Source organism: Athene cunicularia (genome assembly GCF_003259725.1).
Source record: "Athene cunicularia isolate RWA chromosome 3 unlocalized genomic scaffold, athCun1 chr3_part1, whole genome shotgun sequence".
Classification (NCBI taxonomy): domain Eukaryota; kingdom Metazoa; phylum Chordata; class Aves; order Strigiformes; family Strigidae; genus Athene; species Athene cunicularia.
Window position 1 is genome coordinate 15,693,480 of NW_020799097.1, and position 24,718 is coordinate 15,718,197.

General features: G+C 42.3%; 1 protein-coding gene across 1 annotated transcript; it reads right to left on the minus strand.

Moving 5' to 3' along the window:
• Positions 1 to 17,493: 17,493 nt before the first annotated feature.
• On the minus strand, positions 17,494 to 20,054 carry KCNF1 (potassium voltage-gated channel modifier subfamily F member 1). The gene has a single exon (XM_026846415.1). It carries the CDS (start codon positions 19,327 to 19,329, stop codon positions 17,866 to 17,868), a length of 1,464 nt encoding a protein of 487 aa, XP_026702216.1. The 5' UTR covers positions 19,330 to 20,054; the 3' UTR covers positions 17,494 to 17,865.
• Positions 20,055 to 24,718: the final 4,664 nt, after the last annotated feature.

Here is a 24,718-nt window from a genome sequence, read left to right on the forward strand (position 1 = left end):
TAATTTTCTTTCAGGAAAGATTTTTTTTTTCTGCTTGTCCACAAACTAGAATAACAAGAAAGACAGCAACTAGAGGATCCCACGCACACTTGTGTTTTTTGAACACTTCCAAAATCAGTATTAAAAAATTGGATAAAACAAAGTCCCAGCATTAATGCAGCTAATCTTACATAACTCTATGGACAGCTATTCCTTTATATACAATCCACTCTGTCTTCAGAAATATATGGCATCTCCATATTTCTTTATATGTACAAGATGCTCTACCTTTGCAAATACATTGCATCTCCATACCAGTGTAAAACTGGAGTAGGTAGCCTTCCAATTCTGAGGCAAAACCAAGCCAGACTTCTTATGGACAAGATTCTGCTGCCTTCTATGGTTCTTTGTCTCAGCAGCCTAAGTCAGTAATTCAGAGAAGACTTTCTTCTGTGGATTTATAACAGAATATTCTACGTTCAAAATTCTTTTCAATATACTTTTCATTTGCAAAAAGCTGCATATTTTAAGTCCATGCATATATTTAAGATTACATTAGTTTTCATAACAAAAATGTGAAAATGTAAAATGCATAGCCATCTATGCTGTGCTATCTTAATAATTTTCATAAACATATTTGTGTTAAAACAAATAAGCTTTTTTTCTTAGCCACCTGTATTAGTTACAGACAGAAATATGCTCTTGCTGCAGGCAGAGGAAGCATTAGCTTTTCTGATAGCCTGAAGCTTTTCACCCTGTAAATACGGTTGCAAAAGGATTAGGACGACATAGTCCTGCAGAGAACACAGATTTTTCTGCCATGTATGGAGCAGTCTAAACTTCATGCATGTGTTCTCTTCTTGGAAATGTCTGTCTGGTTTAGCACATGTTTTTTAGCTCTGAATTGCAGCATTTCTGAAATATGTTCTCAACATAATTCTGGAGGAGTGCCTGTGTGAATGGAGGTGCTTGCAGTGAAAGAGTAATGTGCTCTTTGGAATAGATTACTATGAATGGGAGCGCTTCAACAGCAGAGATCGGACAGACCTGTGTGTGATTTTCACTCCATTTGCAGGAATTGTTAGGAACTGTTGTTTGTAGTCATTACTCCTTTTCCAGGGTATTGCACCTCTTAATGTAAAAAACTATCTTTCTGCTAGAGGACAGGCTGTAAGAGGATTTAGTCTTGTAAACTAAGTAGCACGCTTTGCTTTTTGCCCTGGTGGTTTTATGGGTGTCTCTAGGTTTGTATCATCTGGATATATGAATATGGACTGACAAGTTAACTTCTTTTGATGTAAAGACAGACGGAGTTAAAGCAGTGAAGATAAAATATATTAATCTTTAGAGATCTTCTCTAGAAGTCCTATCAAACTGCTATGCAAAGGGAAGTAGAGTCACAAAATCAGCTGTTTTGGGAGGGACCTGAGGTACCCCCATCCAACCTCCTGCTCCAGGCAGGGTCATCTGCGAGATCAGACCAGGCTGCTCAGGGCTTTATCCAGTTGGTCGTGAAGTCTCTAAGGATGGAGACCACACAAGTTCTCTGGGCAGCCTGATCCAGTGCCTGACTGTCCTCAGTGACATTTCTTTCCGTCTATACAGCTAGAATCTATTCTTTCAATTTATGACTCCTGCCTCCATTCTCCTGCTGTGCACTCTTGTGGAGATCCCAGCTCATCTCCTCCATTACCCTGCAGGTAGGCAGGGTCAGGCTGCTGTGAGACCCTCCTGAAGTTGTCCTTCATCCAGGCTGAACAAGCCCACCCCCCTCCATCTCTACTCTCAGGGCAAGTGCTCCAGCCCTGACCATCCTGGTGGTCTCCACTGGTCTTCCTCAAGTTTGTCAATGTCTTAATATATCGGGTCCAAATTTCTGCAGAAATAGTTGCAGAAACAAGGTTTTAAACTTGTGTTTGTCTCTTGTACCTTTTATATCATTCCTTTCTCTTGCTATTCATTGAGCTAACCTCTCAGCACTGTTAAGAAAGCAAAATCTGTTATCACTTCCTAAGATGCGTTGCTCATAATAACTATCTTTTTGGAATTTCATTAAGGACATTATACTTGTTTTTTCTACAATATCTTCTTTTCAGTTTCTTTGCTGAACTCCATGGATGGCAGACATTTTTCAGGATTAATGAATTCTTTAATGATAACATCATTAGTCACTAGCTGAAGATCCAATAATCCTTTTAAAGGAGTGATGTGAAAATCAATAGGTGCATGAAAAAAGACTTTGAAATTGCTTCCTCTTTCTATGAAGTCAATAAGAGCACTCAGTGGGAGGCTGAACATCTCAGTATGCTGGCATAACAGTGGCTGGAATCTTTTCAGGACAGGACACAAACACACATGTGAGGCAAGAATGTTTGAAGCTACATCTGCAACAGAGGTCTCTTTCTAAGGCCCTCAGGGTGGCAAGATACATAAAAAGGATCGTGCCTTCTTTGTCTCTATTTCTAAACAGCCTTTGAAAAGTTATCTCTGAACTCTACCCCCACCATTGAAGGAGAAATTTCAGATGATACAAAACTGGGAGGAGCAGTTGCTCTGCTGTTCATAGAGATCTTGACCAGCTGGAGAAATGGGCTGGCAGGAACCTCATGGAATCCAGTTAAAGTCTTGTGATGATTCACAGTCCCTGTTTGTCTCCCTCAAAAGTGGGGTGAATGAGATTCACCACTGTGGGAAGAAGTGGGCAATGGATGTATGAATTGAAGAGCTGAGCTGGTATTAGGCAAAATATTCCTCTCTCATTACAGCAGTACAGATCACTATCTTTCGTTGTGGTGCTATAAATGCTGTATCAAATAGAACTAAAACATGAGAGAAAAGTAAACTACCTTGAAAGCATAAAGAAATATTTCTGCTGTTTAGAGGCAAGGAAGGTTTCTCACATGCGTCCCTCTCTCCGGAGCCTTCCCTTGACTGTCTGAAGCAGAGGAGCTCCATTATCCCGTGCTGCTGAGGGTGGCTGTATCACACCCAGGACTCCCTCTTGCCAGGAAAAGCTGCCTTTTAATTTCTGTCTCTGTCTAAAGTGAGGAAAATTCATTAATGACAGTCTTTTTTTCACAGATGCAAGAGTCAGATTATCAGGGAGGCTTGTCAGGACATTCTTTTTCCACCATCTTCTCCCCTAGGTTTTTTGTTTTGACTCAGTGTTGAGCTTCATTGGAACTGTCCAAAAGTAACTATGCATCAGGAAAGCTGGGACATCTCTGAAGTCCAGCCTGAAAAGCAATTTGTGTCAGTGCAGCTGGAACAAGAGCTGACTGGAGGACTAAACTCCTTTGGAGAGCAGAGCTGTCCTGGTGCCAGTCAGCAGGCTGGATTTGTCCAGGACAAGCCTGCTGGGTGTTCGCTTTTGCTTAGGAAAAGGACACAAAAGGCTTTTACGGCAGCTTATGTAGCCAATCAGCCACCTGCCACCTCCTTTGCTTGTGCAAGTCCAGGAACCAGCAGCAGGCACCAGCACATGCATGTCCATGTCAGGGCAGGGAGGGGAAAGCTTGGATCCCCCTTCTATCACAGGACAGTCAGACACCAAAGCACTTTCAATTGCTCATTCGCAAAAATCCAGGCACATTATCTTTTTATATAAAGATGGAGAAGCTGCATCTTTCTTCAAGAGAAAGCACTAATGCTCCTATCTAACTCTTACTGTGCATTTCATCTGTGCATTTCAGAGCATTTGGCATTGATAGCTTTTTTTAGAACTGATTAAATTAACGAACAGAGGTTCCTCTACATTTTTTTTTTTCAGAAATCTTTAAAAACAAACTATTAACTCTTCTCAGCTGCTTAACTGTAAGATCAGAAACCAGAGGTCAGTTGTTATCTCACAGAGGTTTTAAAGTAGAGATATTTACTGTAGTGACTTATAATGCCATCCCTGACCTTGGACTGTTAGCAATTAAATCAAGTGTTTCAATTCCTGAAGAATTAGGAAATATGTTAGACTAGAAGAGCACTTTTTCACCACGTCCTTACAAAAACATTCTTTTGATTCATAAGCCACAACCTTGCTGCTGTTTCCTTGGTTTTCCTGCAGGTAAGTGTATCAATGAGAATAACACAATGATTTTATTTCATTAAAATTATTCATGCATTCAGTTTCATTGAGACTTTTTCTGTAGGACTCACTCAAAAGAATTATCAACTGGAAATTAAAGGGATAAGACATATAGCCATTAATTTTCAGAAACATTCAATATCTTTTTGTGCTGAGTTTTCTCCAATTGAGTGAGTCAGTTCTGTGCTGGTTGTGGAAAAAGTAAAGTAATGACAAGTTAATTCTGAGGGAAATGTGAATAGATTGAAGCTCGTTACTGACTTGACTTCATAGATTCCTAGTTACAAACCTCTGGATTGTAAATGGATGGCACTGTGCGGATGGACCTTTTCAGCATCATACAGAAAGTAACTATTAATAGAAAAAATATTTTGTATATAAACACAAAGGGGAAACATGTAAATATGTGTTAGTTTATACATATACCCAAAGGTAAATCTTTTTCTTAAAAGATTCTTCCCTTATAGCTGTAGCAAACATTTCTGAAAGTACTTACAAATATTTTTTATTAATTATGTAAGGCTGTCTGTATTCATACATATATATGTGTATGTACAGGTATACTCACACACACGCACCATAACTGTTCCAACTAGATTCATCTTTAGTGCGACTGGCAGTGCTCAAAGTACTAAAGAAACTTTCATCATATTGGATTAAAGTCACTCAAAGGAAATTGGAAAATGGAGCTTTATGTGAAGACAGAATGGTCTAAAAATGGAAATGGTCTCTCATCCCCTTCCCTTTTGCCTCTCTCTTCTATAATGTTTCTCTCTACACTGCTTTTCATTCTTGTGCTCCGTATTACCCTTCTAAACCCTGTGTTATTCCAACATACACTGTTCTTCTGCTGTCATACTAACTAGCAATACATCCTTTCATGTTCCCATCAAGCCTGGCCAAGTGGCAATTGCTCGCTCTCTCATGCACATTAACTTTACTCATTGTCCTTAGCTGAAAAGGTGCAACTGTGCTGGCTCTTCAAGATGGTTTGTTTTAGATGGGGATTTTTCAGGGTGATGAATCAGATTCATTTTGTTCTTCAGTCACCGCACTGCAGCTTTGATGTTTCTGTTCTTCCCAGTAACATGTCAATGACGGTATCTTTTCTGCAATATAACACCATTCCAGGCAGTCTGATGGAGAGATAACTCCATGGCATTTTAGTACCCAACTACTACCAAGTGTTAATGCTGTTTTGACAGTAGTACAGTCTGTGTCTGTCACTCCATCTGTAATAAATGGGAGATGAAGTCACACCGTTTCTATGCAGGGGCACAGCGAGGACTAGAGAACGTGATGTTAAGCATATGTGTGGCACTAAACATCATGGAACTACACCATTACTCGAACTTCATCTGATTCATCTTACGATAAAAAATGAGCATGCAATAATGGAATAAGTGTTTGCAAACATTTTGCCACTGAATTTAAATCACAGATTTATTTCAATAATAAACAGGGCAGTGCATCTTGATAGGTTGTTATTTGAGTTGTGTGGGTGGTTAGTCTTTTATTTTTATTCAGATGATTCGGTGAAATCACATCATTTAGTTTTGTCTGTTGTAAGAATACTGAATTCAGTCATCAGCTATACCAAGTGATCTTCACTCCTATTGAAATCATAGGACAATGACATCAGAATTATTATGCAGAGTTTTGTTTGTTCAATTTCAATATGCATGAGAAATTGTCCAGAGAATGTTAGGCAAGACAAAACTTTCATTAAAATGCTAAGAAAAAAGGACTTTGCAGAGTTAGAAGCAATCTTTAAGTATTGTAACAGAATAAAATTTGATGCTGAGTTAGTTTATGAAAATACCATTTATACTTTATCATTCAGGAGTCAATATGAAAACCTGGAAAGTAAATTCTCTTGCAGACCGTAAGAAAAAAAATGTTAACAGTTTCTGAAAGGCTTGATCTAGTCTCATCAGCTGGAAAGCATTAACCACACTGTTCCCAGTCTTTGTGGAAAGGGCCTTGAATTTACATTTCCAAAATAGGAGATGACAGCACAGTTTATAGTGCTGTCTCGTTTCACATGAGGGAATGAGGATCTGAAGCTGCAGACTCTTCAGTGTGGCAGAACAAAAAGGGAAGATGCACTGAGAAATGATTGCTTTGTCAGGATTATGGCTGCAGTTAAGTCTGCAGGAGCTGCCTGAGTGTCACTTGCATTTCGGAGAACGGTCACCATTCTGCTTCCATGGTTGGTTCTGTTCCAGTGCCAGAATGCATGGCCCATTTCTGATTTTTATCTAATTTCCAACTAACACAACTGGCACAAGCCCTTTTTTGATCTATGAGATCAGAAACAGAAGTTGGGTATATTAGCATGGTGGTGTGGGGACAGGGTTTACAGCCTGGCTCCAGCAGCTAGATCCAGGCATCCCCTGATCTAATGGGGAAGCCTGAAAGGTCATGACATCTTTCCTGTATCACAGACTGTAGGACCATTTGTTTAAGGCACCTTTATTTATATGTGATAGATTTTTTTTCAACCAAGCATCAAGGGAGAAACTCATTCTATGACTCTTTTGTAAAAGAAGCCTATTCACCTGTGGGTTTTTTGTAAAAGATGATCATTCACAAGCTGTGCCCTCAGCAAAGTCCTCTGTACCTCACCACGTGACTTACAAAAAAAGCAGACAGGCAGGCAGGAGACATAAAGGTTCAGGTCAGGGTTAAGACACCTGAGTACCGACATCTGTGTGTGCATTACCTGTCTCAGTTCCTTCTGTAGTCAGTGGAGATCTAGTCAATACCAGCAGTGGAGCCTAATATGCAACTAAAGCCCATGCTCAAGCAAACACAAGGGCTGGGATTCAGTTGCCCAAACAGAGACATCTAATATCGGTTCAGATGTTCTGAAGCACTTTTCCTGACCTCTTGCAGGCACTTTGAAAAGGTTCATGTGTCCCCTAGGGTATATTTGCCATCATTTATAGATGTCTCAAACACCTTATCCTGTCTGGGCATGGTCCTGGACAATCTGCTCCAACTGACCCTTCTTGAGAAGAGGGGTTGGGCTAGGTGATTTCAAAAGGTCTCCTCCAACCTAAATGATGCTGTAGTCTCATCTGGCCATAGATGCCAGTGCATTGATCTGAAAGTTGCTGCTCTGCCAAAATGCCTGTAGGCTCCAATGACAGTGCTGACTCTGGCTTGATTCATTTGAGAATGCTTAGGAGTCTAGTTCCATGAAATACCCTAAATCTACCTGCAGATGCAGAACAGCACTTACGGAAAATACACACACTTTTTGTGCTAGGCCAGGTGGAAGACCCTCATCATCTCAGGTATGCTGGATACTAACCTTTGAGTGACTGACTTCTCAAAGGTCATGATTTTGGAATATTATGTAGCCAAGAGTCCAGACAGCAAAGTCTGCCCATCCAAAATTAGTTGTTTCTGTGGTAAGATAATACCTTTTTATTATATCATACGTCTACTTTGTGTGCTACACTTCTGCATCTTATGCTTTAATCTATTACATTAATAAGCCCTCAGCAACCTGGAGCTTTTCGCTATGCTGGTATTCACAATCAAGCCATCTCCAAACCATTTATTGGGCAAACTAAAAAAAAGACTGTTATGTTTTTTATCATTTAAGGCACATTTTTCAGACCTTAATTCATTCCTGAAGCCCCTACCATGACAGCTATTGAGTGTCTAAAACCATGCATGGTGGTACACCTGCTCTCCACCCTACTACTTGGTAACTGTATGATTGCAGCAGCCATCACCTACCACACTGAGTGGGTATTGTCCTGCTTCATTTATTTTTCACAGTAACTCATCTCAGCTCTAAGTGTCTTTCATCATCACATATCTAGGCTCTCATTCTGTAAGCATAAACAGCCTGCATGCAAACTTTGCATTCAAATGTGCTTAAGTGGATGATGGCTAAATGAGACCAATTTACCACACATTTGTTTCTTGCTCTGCCTTTATGAGTTTTTCCCAGAAAATAATTTACTTTTATTTGTGTTTGCATTTGTGTTGCAGTCTCTGCCAGTGACAGTGGGGTTTTTTTTGCCAGCTCATTGGTAGATACTGATTAGCCAAACAGGACAGTGAAAAGCTTAAAGTGTTTTAGTAACATTTTGTGACAAAAAAAACCTCCGAAAACCCTAACAGGTTTGAGTTGCTTTTCATTCATCTTTGAGTTACATTAAGGAATACTTCGTTATGTACTAGAGATTTGGAAGATCCCTCTCGTGCCAGAGGACGTGGCCTGTTGGGACAGTGCGTACCTTTTGTTACCTGGATCAGAATGGGGCAGATGAGCCAGCAACTGAATGATGGTGATCTTTCACTGAAGTAACTGCCATTTCCCATTAAATCATAGCAGTGTTATTGTCTGAACAGGAGAAAAAGTGGTAGAATCAAATGAAGGATGAAAAGAGCTGTTCTCATTTTAGTATCTTCCTAAAACTGAAGCTGTACCTAGAGACATATATCCCAAATATCCATCACTCTCCCTATTTGGTTATTCATACCCTATTATTATCATCCCTGTTTGGGAATCAATATCATTTTCTTGTACAAAACATTTTCTCACACACCCATAGTGCAGCATGGGGAAGTCCCTCATATATTCCCTGAGCAGAAGAGAAGCTGCAACACTGGGCTGCAGGTGGGAGTCCTTGCATAAAACCTCACTGTAAGGCATGTTTCCAGCCCCTCAGCCTACTGCCAAGGTCCTTCCCATCACAGGACTGATGTACAGACAGATCCTTCAGTTTTGTTGCAGCTGCCATAATTACAGAACACCAATGTGTCTTGGATTGATGTAATAGTAAATTAGGTTGAAATCTGGGATTTTAGATAATTTGTTGCACTCCACTTGTAATTGCAGAGTTCCCAAGAATCAGTAGTGTTGGATTGCTCCATAATCTCTTTGCCTTGCTGCTCAAAATCCAATTTTTTAGTCTACAAAATTTACCAATTTGGATGAGAAAGCTAAACTCAGAAACATAAGAAGGAAGCATGCCAGCAAATTATCTCACTCTCCCCCACCTCTCTGTCATTGCTATAATCTCATTTACCCTGGAACAGTGAGAAATGTAGAGGAATTCAGTTAGCTTGCTTTATTTCTCTTGGTGGATGTGACAGACCTGCTTGAGACTTACTGAGCTGCTTTAACCTATGTGAGGATTTCAACAAACAAACAGTTTACTCACAAATAGTTGCAACTTCTTTAGTCAGGTTGAATAAGACTTTATTATTTGCCCCCTAAAAATCCTGAAAATTGAGAGCCATGAGAGCCACGAGCTTTTCAGGGTGGCACATACTATTATATGACAGGCTTAGTCAGCATAGCCAAGTGTTACTATTACATGCACACCTGCAAGTCTCAGTCCCGGACCCAAACATTGTCATACTGGGGCTATCTACAACCCTATGAATAAAAAAATATATTTTCCTCCAAAAAACCCTTTGGCATCCCTTGGGTTTAATAACTGAGGGAAGGATGTTGTCTCATAGGCTGGTCTATTCACCTCTTAGAATGTCTCTTGTAGCCTCGTGGTATTTAGGCGATGGTGGTTTTCTGTATGGGGAGTAGGAAGGGACAGACCTCTTCTGGGGGAATGTCAGATGCAGCAACCCTTTGCCACCCACCTGCTCACTGCAAACTAGTGCTTAGAGGGCAGCCAGATGAGTGAAGGGAAGAAGAGAGACTTGGGTGCCTCACCTGGCTGCCCTTGGGTGGCTGAGCCAAGAACTGCTCCAGCAGCCCATGTACACTCCCCCCAGCCAGCTCCTACCTGCTCCCTGAGAACCTCTATACTCTCTTTACACTTTTCTCCCAACTCAGAAACACTTTGCAGTCACTTTGTGCAGACAAGTCACATCAGATATGGGAGCAGCTCACTTTAATGAATCTTTATGTTGCTCAGGTCTGATGTGAACAGTCCTGATGATAGAAGCCCACATATGAGGAGGACAGTAACAGCTCCAGTGTGCAAGGATGAATGAAGTCCAGCTGGCAACTGCTGTTCCCTCCTCCAGCCAAGGCAGTATGAATGTGCCCTGTGTGAGTCACAGCAGGGATGGTGTCGTACAGCAGCAATTAATTTGCTCCTAAGGCAAAATAAGGGTTCAAATGGCAAAGGCTTTTTCAAATGGAATTTACCGTTCCAACGCAAATAACTAACTGGCAAACAATAACCACTCCAGCCTGAAAGCCCGGCCAGCGACTGGTTGACATTTGTGCTGCAGAGAGCTCACAGATTCCCCATGAGCTGGATAGGAGCTCTGTTTTGCAGCAACAATTGATTTATTACTGTGACAACCAGTAGAAATAGAAGGACCTGCTGGCAGACAAGGGTGTGATTTGTTCCTCTGTAAACAAGCAAGAGGTGTCCAGCTGGCCAGTGGCCATTCCCAAGCAAAAGACCAGGGGAGGATGCAGGATTTATCTCCTCTGTGCTTTGAGTTTTGCTTGCTAAATAGCCAAGGAATTATTTTTTTTTAATATTGTACCAAAACCTATTTGTATTTAGTAATGTTTCTACAAAGTGAGCAAGTCAGGGGGATGCAAAAGTCAGGCTGCCTTCTAGATATTTCACTTCTCAAGCAATAGGACAACACTTTATCTGATATTCATGAACATAAAATCATTCTCAGTTATATTGCAGCAGTCCCTGTAGGGACCAATCAGGGTCCCATTGTGCTGATGCCTGATTGGTGGCAGTTAGCAGAAAATTGCTGGTGCCTGCTTGGATGCAGTTCAGAAACATGCATTTTTTGCCATGTAAGGTTTCACATGAGCACATTCTGATCAGCAAAGCACATACGCGCACGTTTAAAGAGATCTCTGCACAGCAAAATGTCTCAGCGTGTTTCAGTCCAATTTAAACGTGTGAGAATGTTTGGCAAAAAAACAGACAGGACTTCTGTACACAGACCTCGCATCTTTTGAACATTCCACATATACAAGAGTTTTCTTTCGATGCATAGATCGGTTTTGGGGAGCCAACATGTCCAAATGAAGTCTTGAGCCAGTGTGTTTTCTCTCCAAGGCATGTTCTAAGCCTGACCCAGTGAACAGGCACAGTGCAGAGAGCTGTGACTAGTGGGAGTGCACTAGTCATCTGCAAGTGTATCAGGGGTGTGAGTAGCAAGAAAGATGAATCATTTCTATTTTCTGAAACAAAATAATGAAGTCTAATAGACTGGAATTAAAGCACGAAAAATGAGGCTGAGTGAAAAGAATATACCAGTGACAAGACCTGTCCGATGGAGTAATCTTAATGGAACAAGGGAAGAAACTGCAATGGCATGTAGTATTTCATGGTGGTTAATCTGGTATAGACCAAAAAAGAAGGGTTAATTCTTCACTGGTTGATAATGTACAAGCTGAGATTTGAGAGATATGAGAAGTTAAAATCAATGTATGAAATGAAAAAATCATTTATGTGAATATGACAAAGAATATCTGTGGTGTATCATTTTTGCTGTAAAAATAATACCAAAAAAATATCAACATTAACCAACAGCTAGCTACAGCTACTTCATATTCAGGGTATTATGTAAAATTGCCATATCTTACTACACTAGTAAGTCTGGAAAACACTGACTTTGTAAAGCTGATAACTGTAATGCAGTGGAAACATTGTTTGGGATCAGTGGAGTGCATCGTAGTGATAAAGAATTTCCCTGTAATGCTGTTATAGTAATTGAAGCTGCAGTTTGTCTCTTGCACAGCAAATCAGTCTGAGGCTGCCAGAAGGTTTTATAAAACTTCCCTTTGTAGTGCTGAGCAATTTGCTGCCTTCGCCCAGTGATTGCTCGTCTGAGTTTCCACCGCTTTGTGAGCTCTAACACAGAATTTGTGAGCTCTATCACAGAGTCTAATGAATACAGATAATTTTCATTTTTTAAGATGTTTAGCTGCTGTGGACTGTACAGGTTACTTCCTTATAGAATGGGGAATTATAACATTTTGTGCTTAAACCAAAATACAAAGCACTAGGGTCAGCCTTTGGGTGCCTCATTCTCATTGAAATCAGTAGAGTGATGCATTGAAACTAACAGCATTTTTGTAGGCATATACAACATAGCGTATGGTCTTCCTTTCCATTTTGAGATTTTATTTTTAAAGAGAGTCCTCTATTTAGATTCCTTTTAAGATTTCCCTTCCTTTCTGATTCTATTGTATATATTTAACTGACCAGGATGATTTAGCAGTACTTGACTCTCAGCATGTTAAAAAGATATTCTAGGCTCCCTTTACATGGGAAGACAAAAAGCAGCTTTAAGACACTGGCAGCCTTCCCATCTACATATGAAAGCAAAAAGAAAAGAAACAATTAAATGGCACAACTTCTCCTGGAGCTTTCAGACCTTTCTACAGTCTTTTTTTTCCTCTTGGCGATTTACATGAGCCTTCTTTCTGCATTAGCCTGGCTCACGTGGCTGCATCATTCCTCCCAACGCTCCTAAGGCAAGCAAAGGTCCCACTGAACTCAAGCCTAATATGGTTCATTACAGAAAGAGAAAACAATTTCAGTTTTAGTGGGATATCTACAGCTGAAGAAAGTAAATTTAATATATATTGCCCTGAGCTGACTTTCACACTAGTGCTATGTTGCTGCAACTCTTGATGAAGTTTGATTTTCACCAGGCAGTGCAGAACTTACTCCTCACATCACTAAGGATCATCTGTCTCAAAGGGAAAGTGTCTCATGAAGGCTGTTGTGGAAGGGAATGTTGATATTCATGAATGGACAGTCTAGACAAAATGCAGTAATATTTGATTGGACAGCAAGCCAGATCCTCAGACACCTGGTTGGGTAGCAAGAGCGTTCTCCTGTGTGTGTGCCCAGTAACTGTCCTACCTGTGTGAGTAAGAAATTGTGGTTTGTCAGTGGATATCAGACTGAGGGAGGAAGAAATTCTGCCTAGCATAATACACAGGGGACAGCATTCTATTTGTTTTAGCACATTTGGCAATGCAGATGTGGCTGGAAGAGGGTTGTGGAGTTTTTTGTGTCTTTTGGTATGGTCAGTTGTTCATTAATATCTCTTAACCTGTACTTTTACGGACATTTGAATGCTCTGTTTCAGCAAATACCTGTTTGTCACTCTTTCATCCAGTCTCAGGTGAGCATTTGGGGTAGGTAGTTATTTGAAAAATCAGTATAGATTGAGAGAATACCTGAGACTGAAAACAACATGGTCTTGGTTTCCCCTCTTAGGCATTTTTAACAAGAAGATTCAAATAGCACATTAGGCAAAAAGAAAGCTACCTAAAGGATTACTGAAAGAGCATCACTGTCAGCTTCAGCTGCAAAAAGACCCTTAGCAATGAGTGCCTTTAGCACAGCCAGGGACAAATGGACTGTGCTGCGTGGTCCTCAGCCCTCCTCCTGTTTGCCTCCACATGTTCACATTCCCCGACCCATGCACAGACCAGAGAGGACATTTCAATTAACCCTGTGTGGCAGGTGCCACCCCTGCAGCAAGGGGCAGCTCTCCTTCATGCCTGACAGCATCCAGTGGTATTTTAGTATTTCCCACAATTATTTTTTTTTTAAGTGTTTTCAAATCATATATAAACATGGTCATCCAACAATAAAAACCTAGCTGTAGATGGCTGTTTCTGGCTGAACCTGAAGCTGTTTCTCAAGCCAAGGTAGTTGTGACACAGGAGCAAGAGTTGACATATTACATGCTTATAACTTCCCTGAGACTAATGCTGTGTGTCACTAACTACTGCAGCTGTCTCCCACGCTTCTAAAAGCAATTTCCACTCTATTAAAGTTCTACCCTTTGTGGTGTCCAGGAAGCTAGAAACAGGCTTCATTTTACCTACAGTCTTAGCAATTGCCACCAACCTACCTTTGGGTGGGCTATTAAATTAAGGTTATTGAATCAGATTTTGCTGGCAGCTATTCAATGTCAAACCTGGACAAATTTCAAATTTACAGCTGATATTATTTAGGAAGTAAAAGTTGGTTCCTTCAAATTATAACCCTGTACATTGCAAGGTGGATTAAAGAATCACAGTTTTCTAGAAGCAGTCAGGGCTGCATAGGTCAGATGTCCTATGGGATAACTTCTCAAGAGGATAGTTTGACCTGCTCACCGTGTTCTGAAATTTCCTGCACAGTGAACTCAGGAGTTTCTGTATGAGAAGGGATATCAAACAGAATTATAGTAACTCTGTTTTTTTTCTCCATAATTCTGCTCAATGAGTTTTCTACAGAAGAGTACTACATTTTCTTCCAGAGCTCCCAATTTCTTATCTGAAGGGTGACCTGTTTTCTCCTTACACCTGGAAGTCCAAAGAAGAGTATTCAGGTACCAGGGGTATCAGGAGAGATCCAAGCAGTTTAGGCCGATTTTTCTGCACTTTGACATTTTAAGGCTGTTCTAGCCCTGGTTCCCAGGTGAACAGTATTAAATACCAGGGGCAGGGCTCTCCCGAGAGACACTTGTGTTACAGAGCTTCCCACATGCTGCAGACATTGTGAAAGCTCGGTGCGGTGGCTGACACTATTTCTGTGGATCTGGGCTCACTAGGAATGCCTTGAATTCATTAATTTTATTGTACAGACTCAGTCAAAGCATCCACAAAGTGTTTGGGAAGGGACAGATGTGGGGAAGTTGTTGGCAGGTTAGGGGGTGCAGCCTGTGCCCACTTCACCCAGCGCGCAGGAATGAGACCTGCACCAAGCACAGTGCAGTTTACCCCTTGAAAAGACTTCAGGGCTTGTCCTGACTTTGGAGTTGAGAAAGTCCTGTGTCTATGAACACGGGACCCCGACTCAGCCAGAGCCTTGGGATGGTGTCACTTCTTCTGTGCAAAGGGACTAAACTTACACTCCCCTCCCACCCTCAAGCTTTCCAGTCTTTTAAGTCCTCTTCTTTTTTTTAGATTAACTTGTAATAAAGGAAAATCAGCTCTGCTGAACTGTGCAGAGTATAAAAAAAAATCTAAAACAAATGTTCCCTAGCTCACTCCATCCTTTAAGGGGCAGAGCCTTCCCTCCAGCCTTGATTTCAAAGCCAGTGGTTTACGATAGTTTCGTGGTCTGCTAGAGATGTCTCCTCCAGGGCCCCAGAAAACTTCTTGCTTTCTACCATCAGGGTTCGGTCTCCACCCACAGCCTTTTAAGAACATATAACTTACAGCAATTAATCCAAAGATATGGTCTCTAAGTGCAGCAAACCACATGCAGCCTGGCTTGAGACCAGCCAGGGCTGGAGTGGCACCAAGGTTGGCTCAAAGCTCTTTCCATACTGACATAGTGTAGGCAGACCCCTGTGCTCAAAGGCATAACTCCTTGTAGGAATTTGCTCATAAAATTATTTCTGATAAAAGAGGCTTTTTTATTTAATGTCATGTTAAATAAATCTCAAAGCATAGCAGTGAGGATTTAGTACTTGTGGTGCTAACCATATTACTTAGCATTTATACAGTGCTTTCCTCATTCAGGAAAGCACTTTTGCTAACTTAATTCATCCTCAGTCACCCTCTGCATGTCATGAGAGAAGTCAGGAACATTTAATATCCCTGCTGATAGATAAGGTCTATGACTGGGACTGGCACAGCTTTGTTATTTTTCCTCTTCTCCCACCCTCAGCATCCCGTTCAAGTCAATTTTTTGATGGCCGCAGCCCATACTTGTGTCCTGGAAGTCCTCAGCAAGGGGCACAATCCTGTCTCTTTGGTGAGAGCCAGCTATGGTCCTGGCTGGGCACCACTGGGAGAAGAGCTGAGACTGGTAACATGGAACAGGTCTCAGCAGACAAGAAGGATTGAGAGAGCAGATCTAGAGGCTGAGAGCCGGGATGTGGGGGGACAATGAGGGTGAAGGGATGCTTGGACTGAGAAGGTCACTTGGATGGGCTGTTGGCCTTAGGCAGGAGAGAATTTGGGATAAAGGCTGGTGGAAGGATTCTGGTACAGAAAGGTTTTGATGTTGCTTTGATTTATCTTACTTGATGGGGGCAGGATATGGTAATGGGGTTATGGAATAGGACAGTAGGTCTGTCATGGGGCTGGGACATGGGGATACAGAGTAGGCATCCCTGGAGGTGAGCAGCTTGGAGTGTGAAGGATAGTGCTGGGAAAGGGCTTCAGCCTGGGGGAGCCAGGGGTTTATTTCCATGTCAGGAGACCTGCAGAGCAGACAATGTTCCTGGGGAGCTGCTGTCCATCTCTGCACACCTGCCCAGCCCCTACAGACCACCACTGCTCCCAGCAGAAGAGGTCTCTTCCCACCAGCAGACACATACCCCTTTGCCAGGGGCAAAAAATGTGCCAGGACTGACCCCAGCCCATGTCTCTGTGCCCCTCCAGTCACTGCTCCTGTGGGGTGGATACCACAGCCCCATTGCTTTCCCACGTCCCAGGGGAAGAGACACAAGGACCTCTGGGGGGGCATGAGGTGCCGGGGTCAAGTCATGGCTCTTCCTGTTCCATTTCATCTCGGCAAGGGGCTGCTCAGCACAAAAGGGAACAAATAAGACAGCTACTCTAGCCCTGTAATCATTTGGGATCCTACTTTTCATGTATGTAAATACATCGTTGTGCCAGTTCTCCCATCCCCTTTAAGCTGGCATAACTCCTAGTTTCAGTGGATTTCTCTGGTAAAGACCAGACCCATATATTGCAGTTGTTAGACGAGCCAAATTAATGTTCACATAGATGGCACTTGATTTGGAAAGGATAGTAGCTACACACTGGTGTTGATTAATATACTGATTAATGAGTAAGATACTGATTAGTGCCTTCTACCTCTGTAAACTAACATTTGCAAAATCATGTCGTTATTGTAGGGGTGGGATGTGGTTTGTTTTGTTTGTTGGTTGTTTTTTTTTTAATAAACTAGTAATATGTTAACTCTGATAGATATTTTTACCATAAATCAAATGGAGATTACACTATTTTATTTAAACTTTCTCTACACTTACTTTCAAAGAGTTAGTTTTTTATTTAGAAGTACTCAATTTAACTGTCTTATAAACTTCTATTAATACTGAATTAAAATGAATTGTTTTATAAATTACTTGATTATAAATCCTTCCTGAAAGATCCCTGCATATCTAAATTATTATGTAGTAATTAAAAGCTAGAACAAACATTTTTAAAATTTTCTCCTTAAAATACATTGATACTGTTCTACATATCTGCCCCCAAAATAGCTTCATGCCCCATTGAAAATTATTTTTTTTCTGGAAAGAGGAACAGATACCTACCCCAAAAGTTGACCTCAAATTACATTTTACAAAACCAAAATCTTTCATTGACTCTAATATTCTGCACATGGTATATGCTTATACTTTCTGTATGTCTAGGCTGAAACTGCTTGAAACGTTTTGCTGTAAACCTGAATCTAATACAAGTGAAGAGGCTGCTTTATTTTTTTAAGGAGCAGTTCTCCTAGTTGCAAATATATTAAAGACAGCCTGGAAGACACAATCTGTGCGATGCTGCTCTTTATTGTCACAGGTACAGAGTTCTGATGTGGCAACATTGCACATTCAGGTTGTAGAACATTTACTGATCAGGAAGGACTTTTTAGTCTCTAAAATGGTTACAAATATTTTTTGTTGAAACGCACTCATTATAAGCAGTCTGATCTCAATGGAGTCCTACTATTTTATTTTGGGTAACAATGGCAAAGTCTTACCAACTCTTGATGGAGATACCATGGGGTTAATTTATATTCATGTTGGAAAAGCAAAGCAGTGCTCCCTCCCAACTCTGACAGATCCCACGAGTCTTTTCAATAGTTGATTGTCAGACTGTCCCGATCTATAGCTTAGCGCTGACAACAGCTCACAGTTTATTTGCAGCTTTGAAGCCTGGTCCTATAGTGTTTCTCTTCTGACAGGAGATGAATAAAGGTGTCACTGTGGGAGACTTTTAGCCGGCTGTTATAAAAAGGACCGTCCTTGCCTTCCCTCTCAAGATCCTCTAGTTCACTTTTGAAGCTTGCAGCTTTTCCCTCGGCTGAGTTTAGCTCCATCAGTTCCAATTCATGCTTGGCAGCTGTTTCTAAAACTCTCTGTTTGTTATAATACCTGACAAAGTTGTTAATGATGGGATGGATGGGAAGGGCAATCGCTATCACCCCGCAAAGAAAACTGATGGCAGCATTCAGTTTTCCTAGTGTTGTTTTAGGGTATATGTCTCCATATCCAACTGTGGTCATGGTAATGATTGCCCACCAAAATGACTGAGGGATGCTTTTAAATAAAGTTTCAGGGTGACTTTGCTCCATGGTATAACCCAGGGCAGAAAAGACAAAGATTCCAACAGCTAAGTACATGAGGAGCAGCCCGAGCTCCTTAAAGCTGCGTTTCAGGGCATATGTTAGAGTCTGGAGCCCTGAGGAGTGCCGTGCAAGCTTGAAAATCCTCGCGATCCTCATGATGCGCAGTGCCTGGACAGCCTGCTGGACATTGCTCAGCTCCATCAGCTTGGCTCCCAAGTGGGTTAAGGTCAGGCTGACATAGAAAGGAAGTATTGCTAGCACATCAACAATGTTCATGAAAGACAGGGCAAAGTGGAGTTTGTTGGGAGAGGAGATTAGTCTCAGCACATACTCCACGGTAAACCAGCCTATACAGGCTGTCTCTATGCTGTCCAGGGTTGGGTGCTCCATACGGTTCCCCTCTGCATCCACGACCTGCAGGTCTGGGATGGTCCCCACACACATCACGACAGAGGAGATCAAGATAAACAGAAAGGACAGAACAGCAATCACTCGAGCTGGGTAGGACGATTCTGGCTTCTCCAGAAATTTCCAGATGTATTTTTGGCACTTTTTCCAGCGACTTTCCGAGGCATCCACTCCCAAGTCATCCAGAATGAGTTGCACCCTTCGGGCTATTTCTTCCAGTTCTTCCTTTTTTTCACTTAGATGGGTTTTGCAGCAGTCATCCAAAAATTTCAGATCCACTTTCCAAAATTCCATTTCATTCTTAAAACATATGGGGCATATTCCTTTCTTCATGTGAATTTCCCCAAAGTAATACACATCAATAATGCATTTGAAAGCATCTGGATCTCTGTCAAAGTAAAACTCTCTCTTTCCAGGATCATAGTCATCACAGAGGGAGAATATGCTATCGTATCCCCCCGATAAACAGTTGATCAGCTCTGCCAGCCGTGTTTCTGGGTATTGATTCAGTTTATCTCCATAGAACACCTGCCTTACCCCACCGACATTGACTACAATCTCTGTTTCTTCATTTTTTTCTGATCCATCAGTGTCCACATCTGGAAACCTAGAGTCACCTGCCATTTTAATTGCGCTGGATTTTATTTGATTTTTAGACTGTTGTTTGGTTTCAAAGCTTTATGGTTTAATGTCTCATGAAAGCAAATCAGCACCGAGTCAGCTCTACTGCAAATGTTACCAAACTGACCTGGAGTCGTGGTGGGAAAGGTTACAGAAATAAGCCTGCGGTCAGGAAAGCCTTAGGAGATATGCAACAAGCTGCAGGGAAAAGACAAGTCATCGGGCTGCTGTGCCTGCAAGCAGGATGTTAGAAAGCTCCAGCAGATTTGAAAGAGAAGAAACCGTTTAATAAAACTCACCCCTCTGTTCAGTGCTCGATAGTCTTTTCAGGTCCCATTCTCTCTCTAAAAGTGATATTTATTCACAGGTTGGAAGTCACGGCAGAGAAATAAATCCTGTGCTCTGATTAATGCAACGTGCAGTGAGTGACAGTTCTCAGAGAGACAATCAGCAGGGTGAACCCACAAAAAACTGTTGCAGTTTCTCTCTTCAATTCCACAGATTTCCCTAGAAAGCTGATTTTGAATTTTGTTTCTCTTTCCGTTTTCTTTTTACTTTAAGGTCTTCCAGAGTTTATCTGCTGACTCTTGCACATAGTCAGTCGGTGCAAGCGTGCCGAGGAGAAACTTGTGCTTGTTTTCCCTTTGCTGTTTCCCCACACAATAGGGAGCCCGGGCTGCGAGGAGTCCTTTCCAAACTCTGCCCTCTTCTGGTGAAACCCGGCAAAGCACCAGCTACATGGAAAACACAGCTCAGCTATTTATATGCCTGCCTCACTGTAAAATGATGTATTTCTATACCACCATGCACTTTAACGATTTTAAAAAACATTCTTTTAATCAAATACAAAACATAATGTTGTATAAAGACATTCAGAGCTGAAGAAAGACACTCAATCAATTTCTTCTGATGGTAGAAGCCAGAGGAAAAAATACTGTCTTTTGTAATAAATGAACGACATAAATCTTGCACTCAGGGGGACTGGAGCAAGTCTGGAGTAATTCTCTGTCAGGACATTGAGTTCCTGTAGATTTGTACGGTGTCACTGAGAACCAAGAAGAGACCACAAAGTTTTCACTGCAGCTATGGAGCAAGACCTACCCTGCACGCTGCACACATTTCCCAAAGCTCTGTGTCCTCAGTTTTAGCTGTGTGTTCTGGATCTGCAGTCGACTGACCCTGAGGAGGGTGTGAGTAATTTACAACATCTATAATGATTTTCTGGTGAATGCTACTTACCAGCAATAGTGCTTTACTCTTCATACAGCACTCAACAAGTAGGAGTGGAATAACAAGCATTTCCTTTTAACTTTGTTTTCTCCAAATTCCAGGATTTGATGTGCTTTTGTTCCCTGGACCCTTACATACAGGAAGGCCTATTGTGCTATTAAATGTTTAAATCTGACTATACAGTTCATTTTAGTGGGTCTTGAGGGCTCTGATACAGCAAAACCCACAGTTAATTAGGTAACCATTTCTTGACACAGCAGAATGATCTACACCAGCAAGTTTTGTGGTTTTTTTTTTCCTTATTTACTGGCCTCTGAAAAGCTTTGAAGTGAAGGGGAATAGAGAGGGGGAAATCTGACTGAGAATTTGCTTCTCTAAGCTTGTGTCCATCCTGGGAGAAAGGTGAAGGCTGTGATTTGCCCGCTGTCCTTGTGCCTGTGTCACCCAGTGAGGGGGACCCTGGTGGGCATGCTGTGCTCCATTTCCAATCCCTTGTTGGAAATTTATGGGAGATTAGTCAAAGGTTGTGCACCAGGCCTCATATTGACACAGAGTATGCACATAGCCTCAAGTATGTTATGAATACCCCTTGGAGGTAGTTCATCACACTTGGAGAGCATAAGCCATGAGTTAAAATCACTAATCCATCCCTTTCCCAGACCTTCCAATGACCTTCCTTGTCCCTGAGCTCTTGCATGATTGAGGAGTGTGAAAATATGAGAGGGAAGAGGTGAACTCGTAATAGAGGAAGGCTTGCAAAAACCCTATGAAACAGAGGAACACAATCCTTCCTCTTTGTCTGTTCACACATCCATACACAAATTTATAATGCCAAAACTGAAGCCAAGGGAAGTGGGTCCTTGCTGCTGTTATAATCACCCAGTAAATGTAACACTCAGTCACCCAGTCTCACAGGGACAAACAAGCTGTGCATGAACCCTAGCTCCATAATCTTCAAAGGCCTGGGCTGTGTCACTCATATCTTTGCTGCAGAACAGAGTGCAAGGAACAATAACTGCAGGGGCTGGTCACCTTATTCAAGTGACAGTCCCAGGAAAAGTAATATTTTTTAGCCTACACCTGAGTCACACTGTTAATCTCTGGAGGCCAGTGTCACCTTCATGTGTTCCTGAGGGTACCGCATAGTGTGGGTATAATACAAGATGTCCCTTGAATTTTTTTCCAGACACATATAAATTTAATGACCCGTGCAAGCTTCTTGGGGCAAGAGAAATACCTTGGAGAGCTGGAAAAACCCTCAGTTTTGTGGGTTCAGCAGTAAATATTTACCCACCTGGGACTTCCTTGTCCAGGTGAAGAATCGTTTAGCTTCATTTTAGCACAGTAAATTTTAAGATGCCAATAGCAGTGACATGCTTGCACAGGGGAAAATGCAGATGTGATTACTCACTACCAGTTCTTGCAAAACCAAAATGAGATCGGGGAAAGTTAGGTTTAAAATATTGTCAGCCTGCATCAGTGTAGGGAAACAGGTTCTTTAGATTCAAATCCTCAGATTTAACCATCTCAGACACCTACACTTTTTGATCAGTGATTCATTCCAGTGGCCTTTTGGCTTTTCTCCAGGTAATGATAAGAAATCAATACACAGTCCAGCATGACCGACACAGAAAGCACCACCTTCATTTTCAAAAAGTCTTTTCTCCCCCCCCCCATAATTTTACAGAACAAACACCTACAAAATAGTCACACAGGATTAGTACATACATTGTTCAGTTTGAAAGGTGAAATCAGCTCCTCTCAAATGATAAATCTCAGCACATTCTCTAAAGGTTGGGAAGAAACTATTTTTGAAATGCCAGATCAGTCCTTATAAAGACTTAGCGCGGCTGCTAAAATCCTTGTGCTTTATTCTCTCTCGTCTTGCACCTTTTCAGAGTTCTTTACACCTTTCAGTATGCCTGTCAAATGTTAAGAGATCTGGTAGCATTTTAAATCTGCTTTGACAAATGTACATGATCCAAAGAAGGGTCAGAGAAAATCATAATGAATTAAAACCTTGGTTTTGTCGCTGAAAAGAGTGAGACAGGCTCACTTGACAAATGTTTTTATCAGACATATCGCAGAGCAGCAAACAACAGGAGCGGAATGAGTAATTTGCAGCAAATAATTTATTTCACTAATTAATTTTTCATACATGAAAAGAGGGCTTCTCTAATCTAAAAATTTCAACAGATAATTGTTTCCCTGTAGCTCATTTATGAGTAGTTTGCTGCAGTCATTAGGGCTTCTGAATTCAACTTCTGTTGATTTATCTGGACTGGGCAAACATGTCAAGCCATGCTCTGTGTCTGCTGGAAGCAAGGCATGCTGGCAACTGAATTCTTACAGACCGAATAAAAAACGGTGAGGGGGTTTCTTTCTGTGTTGGTGCTCTGACTCAGAGAACAACATGTGGATTTGAGCTGACAGGTGTGTTAAGTTCTGGCTGGGGTTCAGACTGGCTCCTTCAGGGAGGAGGAGGCAGCCCGAGGGAAGGGTCTCTGGGTTGCTGGGCACCCACCTTCTGTGGGCAGCCCCAGCGGGGATGTCTGGGATCCCCCGGGGGAGGCTCGGACCCCACGGGGCTTGGCCCACAAGGGGTAGGTGGAGCTTGAATAAGGCTCCCCAGTGACACTTGCCTCCACATGAGGGATGCGGGTGGCACAGAGCACCCAGAGCCTGGGGACCTGCAGTGACAGCAGTGCTTGGAGGATGATGGAGCTGCAGGTTTGGCTCCCTCATTTGGCACTTTTTGGGAGTAGACCTTCAATACTGGAAGCTTTGTGCCAGTCTGGGAAGAGAAGTTGCTCTTCCTGAGCTGCAGTCTGGCTCAATACCACACTCCTGAAACCCAGCCAGCACCTCTGCCTTCCTGGCTGATGTACCCAGCTGCTCCCCAAGGAACTATGGGCAGTAGTGATCCATGAAGGGGCATGAATGGGTTAGGAGATAACTCTAGAGAGACAAGGTCGGACTCCCTGTGGAGAGGGGTGTTTAATGCAGAGGCAGGCAGCCTCTACAAGCAGGCTGCAGCATAGTGAGTTCCCCCTGCACTGAGCACAGCCCTACTTTCAGTGCCTGAGACCATGGCATCACCTCTGGTCTCTTTCTCGTCCCAGACCCTATAAAATGTTTAATACTGTGTCTACATGTGCAATCTCAAGAAAGTTTAGGGATCTGACTAAGTCTGTCCAAGCAAGAAACAGTTAGAACATGTCTGGCATGGATCCAGCCCACACTGACCAGCTAACATGGACACTTGCTGCTGTTCTTGTGGGGGACTTTAACCTCCTGGGTATCTGCTGGGATCACGGAACAGCAGAGGGGAAACAATTTAGGAGGTTCCTGGAACGTGTGGAGGATAACTTCCTCACACAGCTGGTGAGTGAGCCGACCAGGGCAGGTGCCCTCCTGGACCTGCTGCTTGTGAACAGGGAAGAGCTTGTGGGGGAGGTAAAGGTTGGAGGCCGTCTAGGGTGCAGTGATCGTGAGATGATTGAGTTTTCCATCCTTGGAGAAACAAAGAGAGGGGTTAATAAAACTGCCACCTGAGACTTCCAGAGGGCAAACTGTGACCTGTTCAAAGGACTGATTAACAAATTCCCTTGGGAGGCTGCCCTGAAGGAATTGGGAGTCCAGGAAGGCTGGACATGCTTCCAGAGAGAAGGCACAGGAGCAGGCTGTTCCCTTGTGCCGAAAACCAAGCAGGTGGGGAAGGAGACCGGCCTGGCTAAACAGGGACCTTTGGCTGGATCTCAAGAACAAAAGGAGAATCTATTGCCTTTGGAAGAGAGGCCAGGTCTCTCACGAAGACAATAAAGATGTACTGAAGTTATGCAGGGAAAACATTAGGAGAGCCAAAGCGCAGCCATAGCTCAACCTGGCTACAGCTGTTAAAGATAATAAAAAATGTTTCTATAAATTTGTTAACAGCAAAAGGAGGATTAGGGAAAATCTCCTTCCTTTACTGGATGCAGAGGGAAACATGGTAACTAAGGATGAGGAAAAGGCTGAGGTGCTCAGTGTCTACTTTGCCTCAGTGTTTAGCAGTGGAACTGGCTGTTCCCTGGACACCCAGCTCATGAGCTGGGAGATGGGGAGGGGAAGCAGACTGAGGTCAGCACAGTTGAAGAGGAGGTGGTCAGAGACCTGCTGCACC

What these genes read in the sequence shown, in the direction of transcription:
- KCNF1 (XM_026846415.1), bottom strand. Translation starts at nt 19,329, where the DNA reads ATGGCAGGTGACTCTAGGTTTCCAGATGTGGACACTGATGGATCAGAA.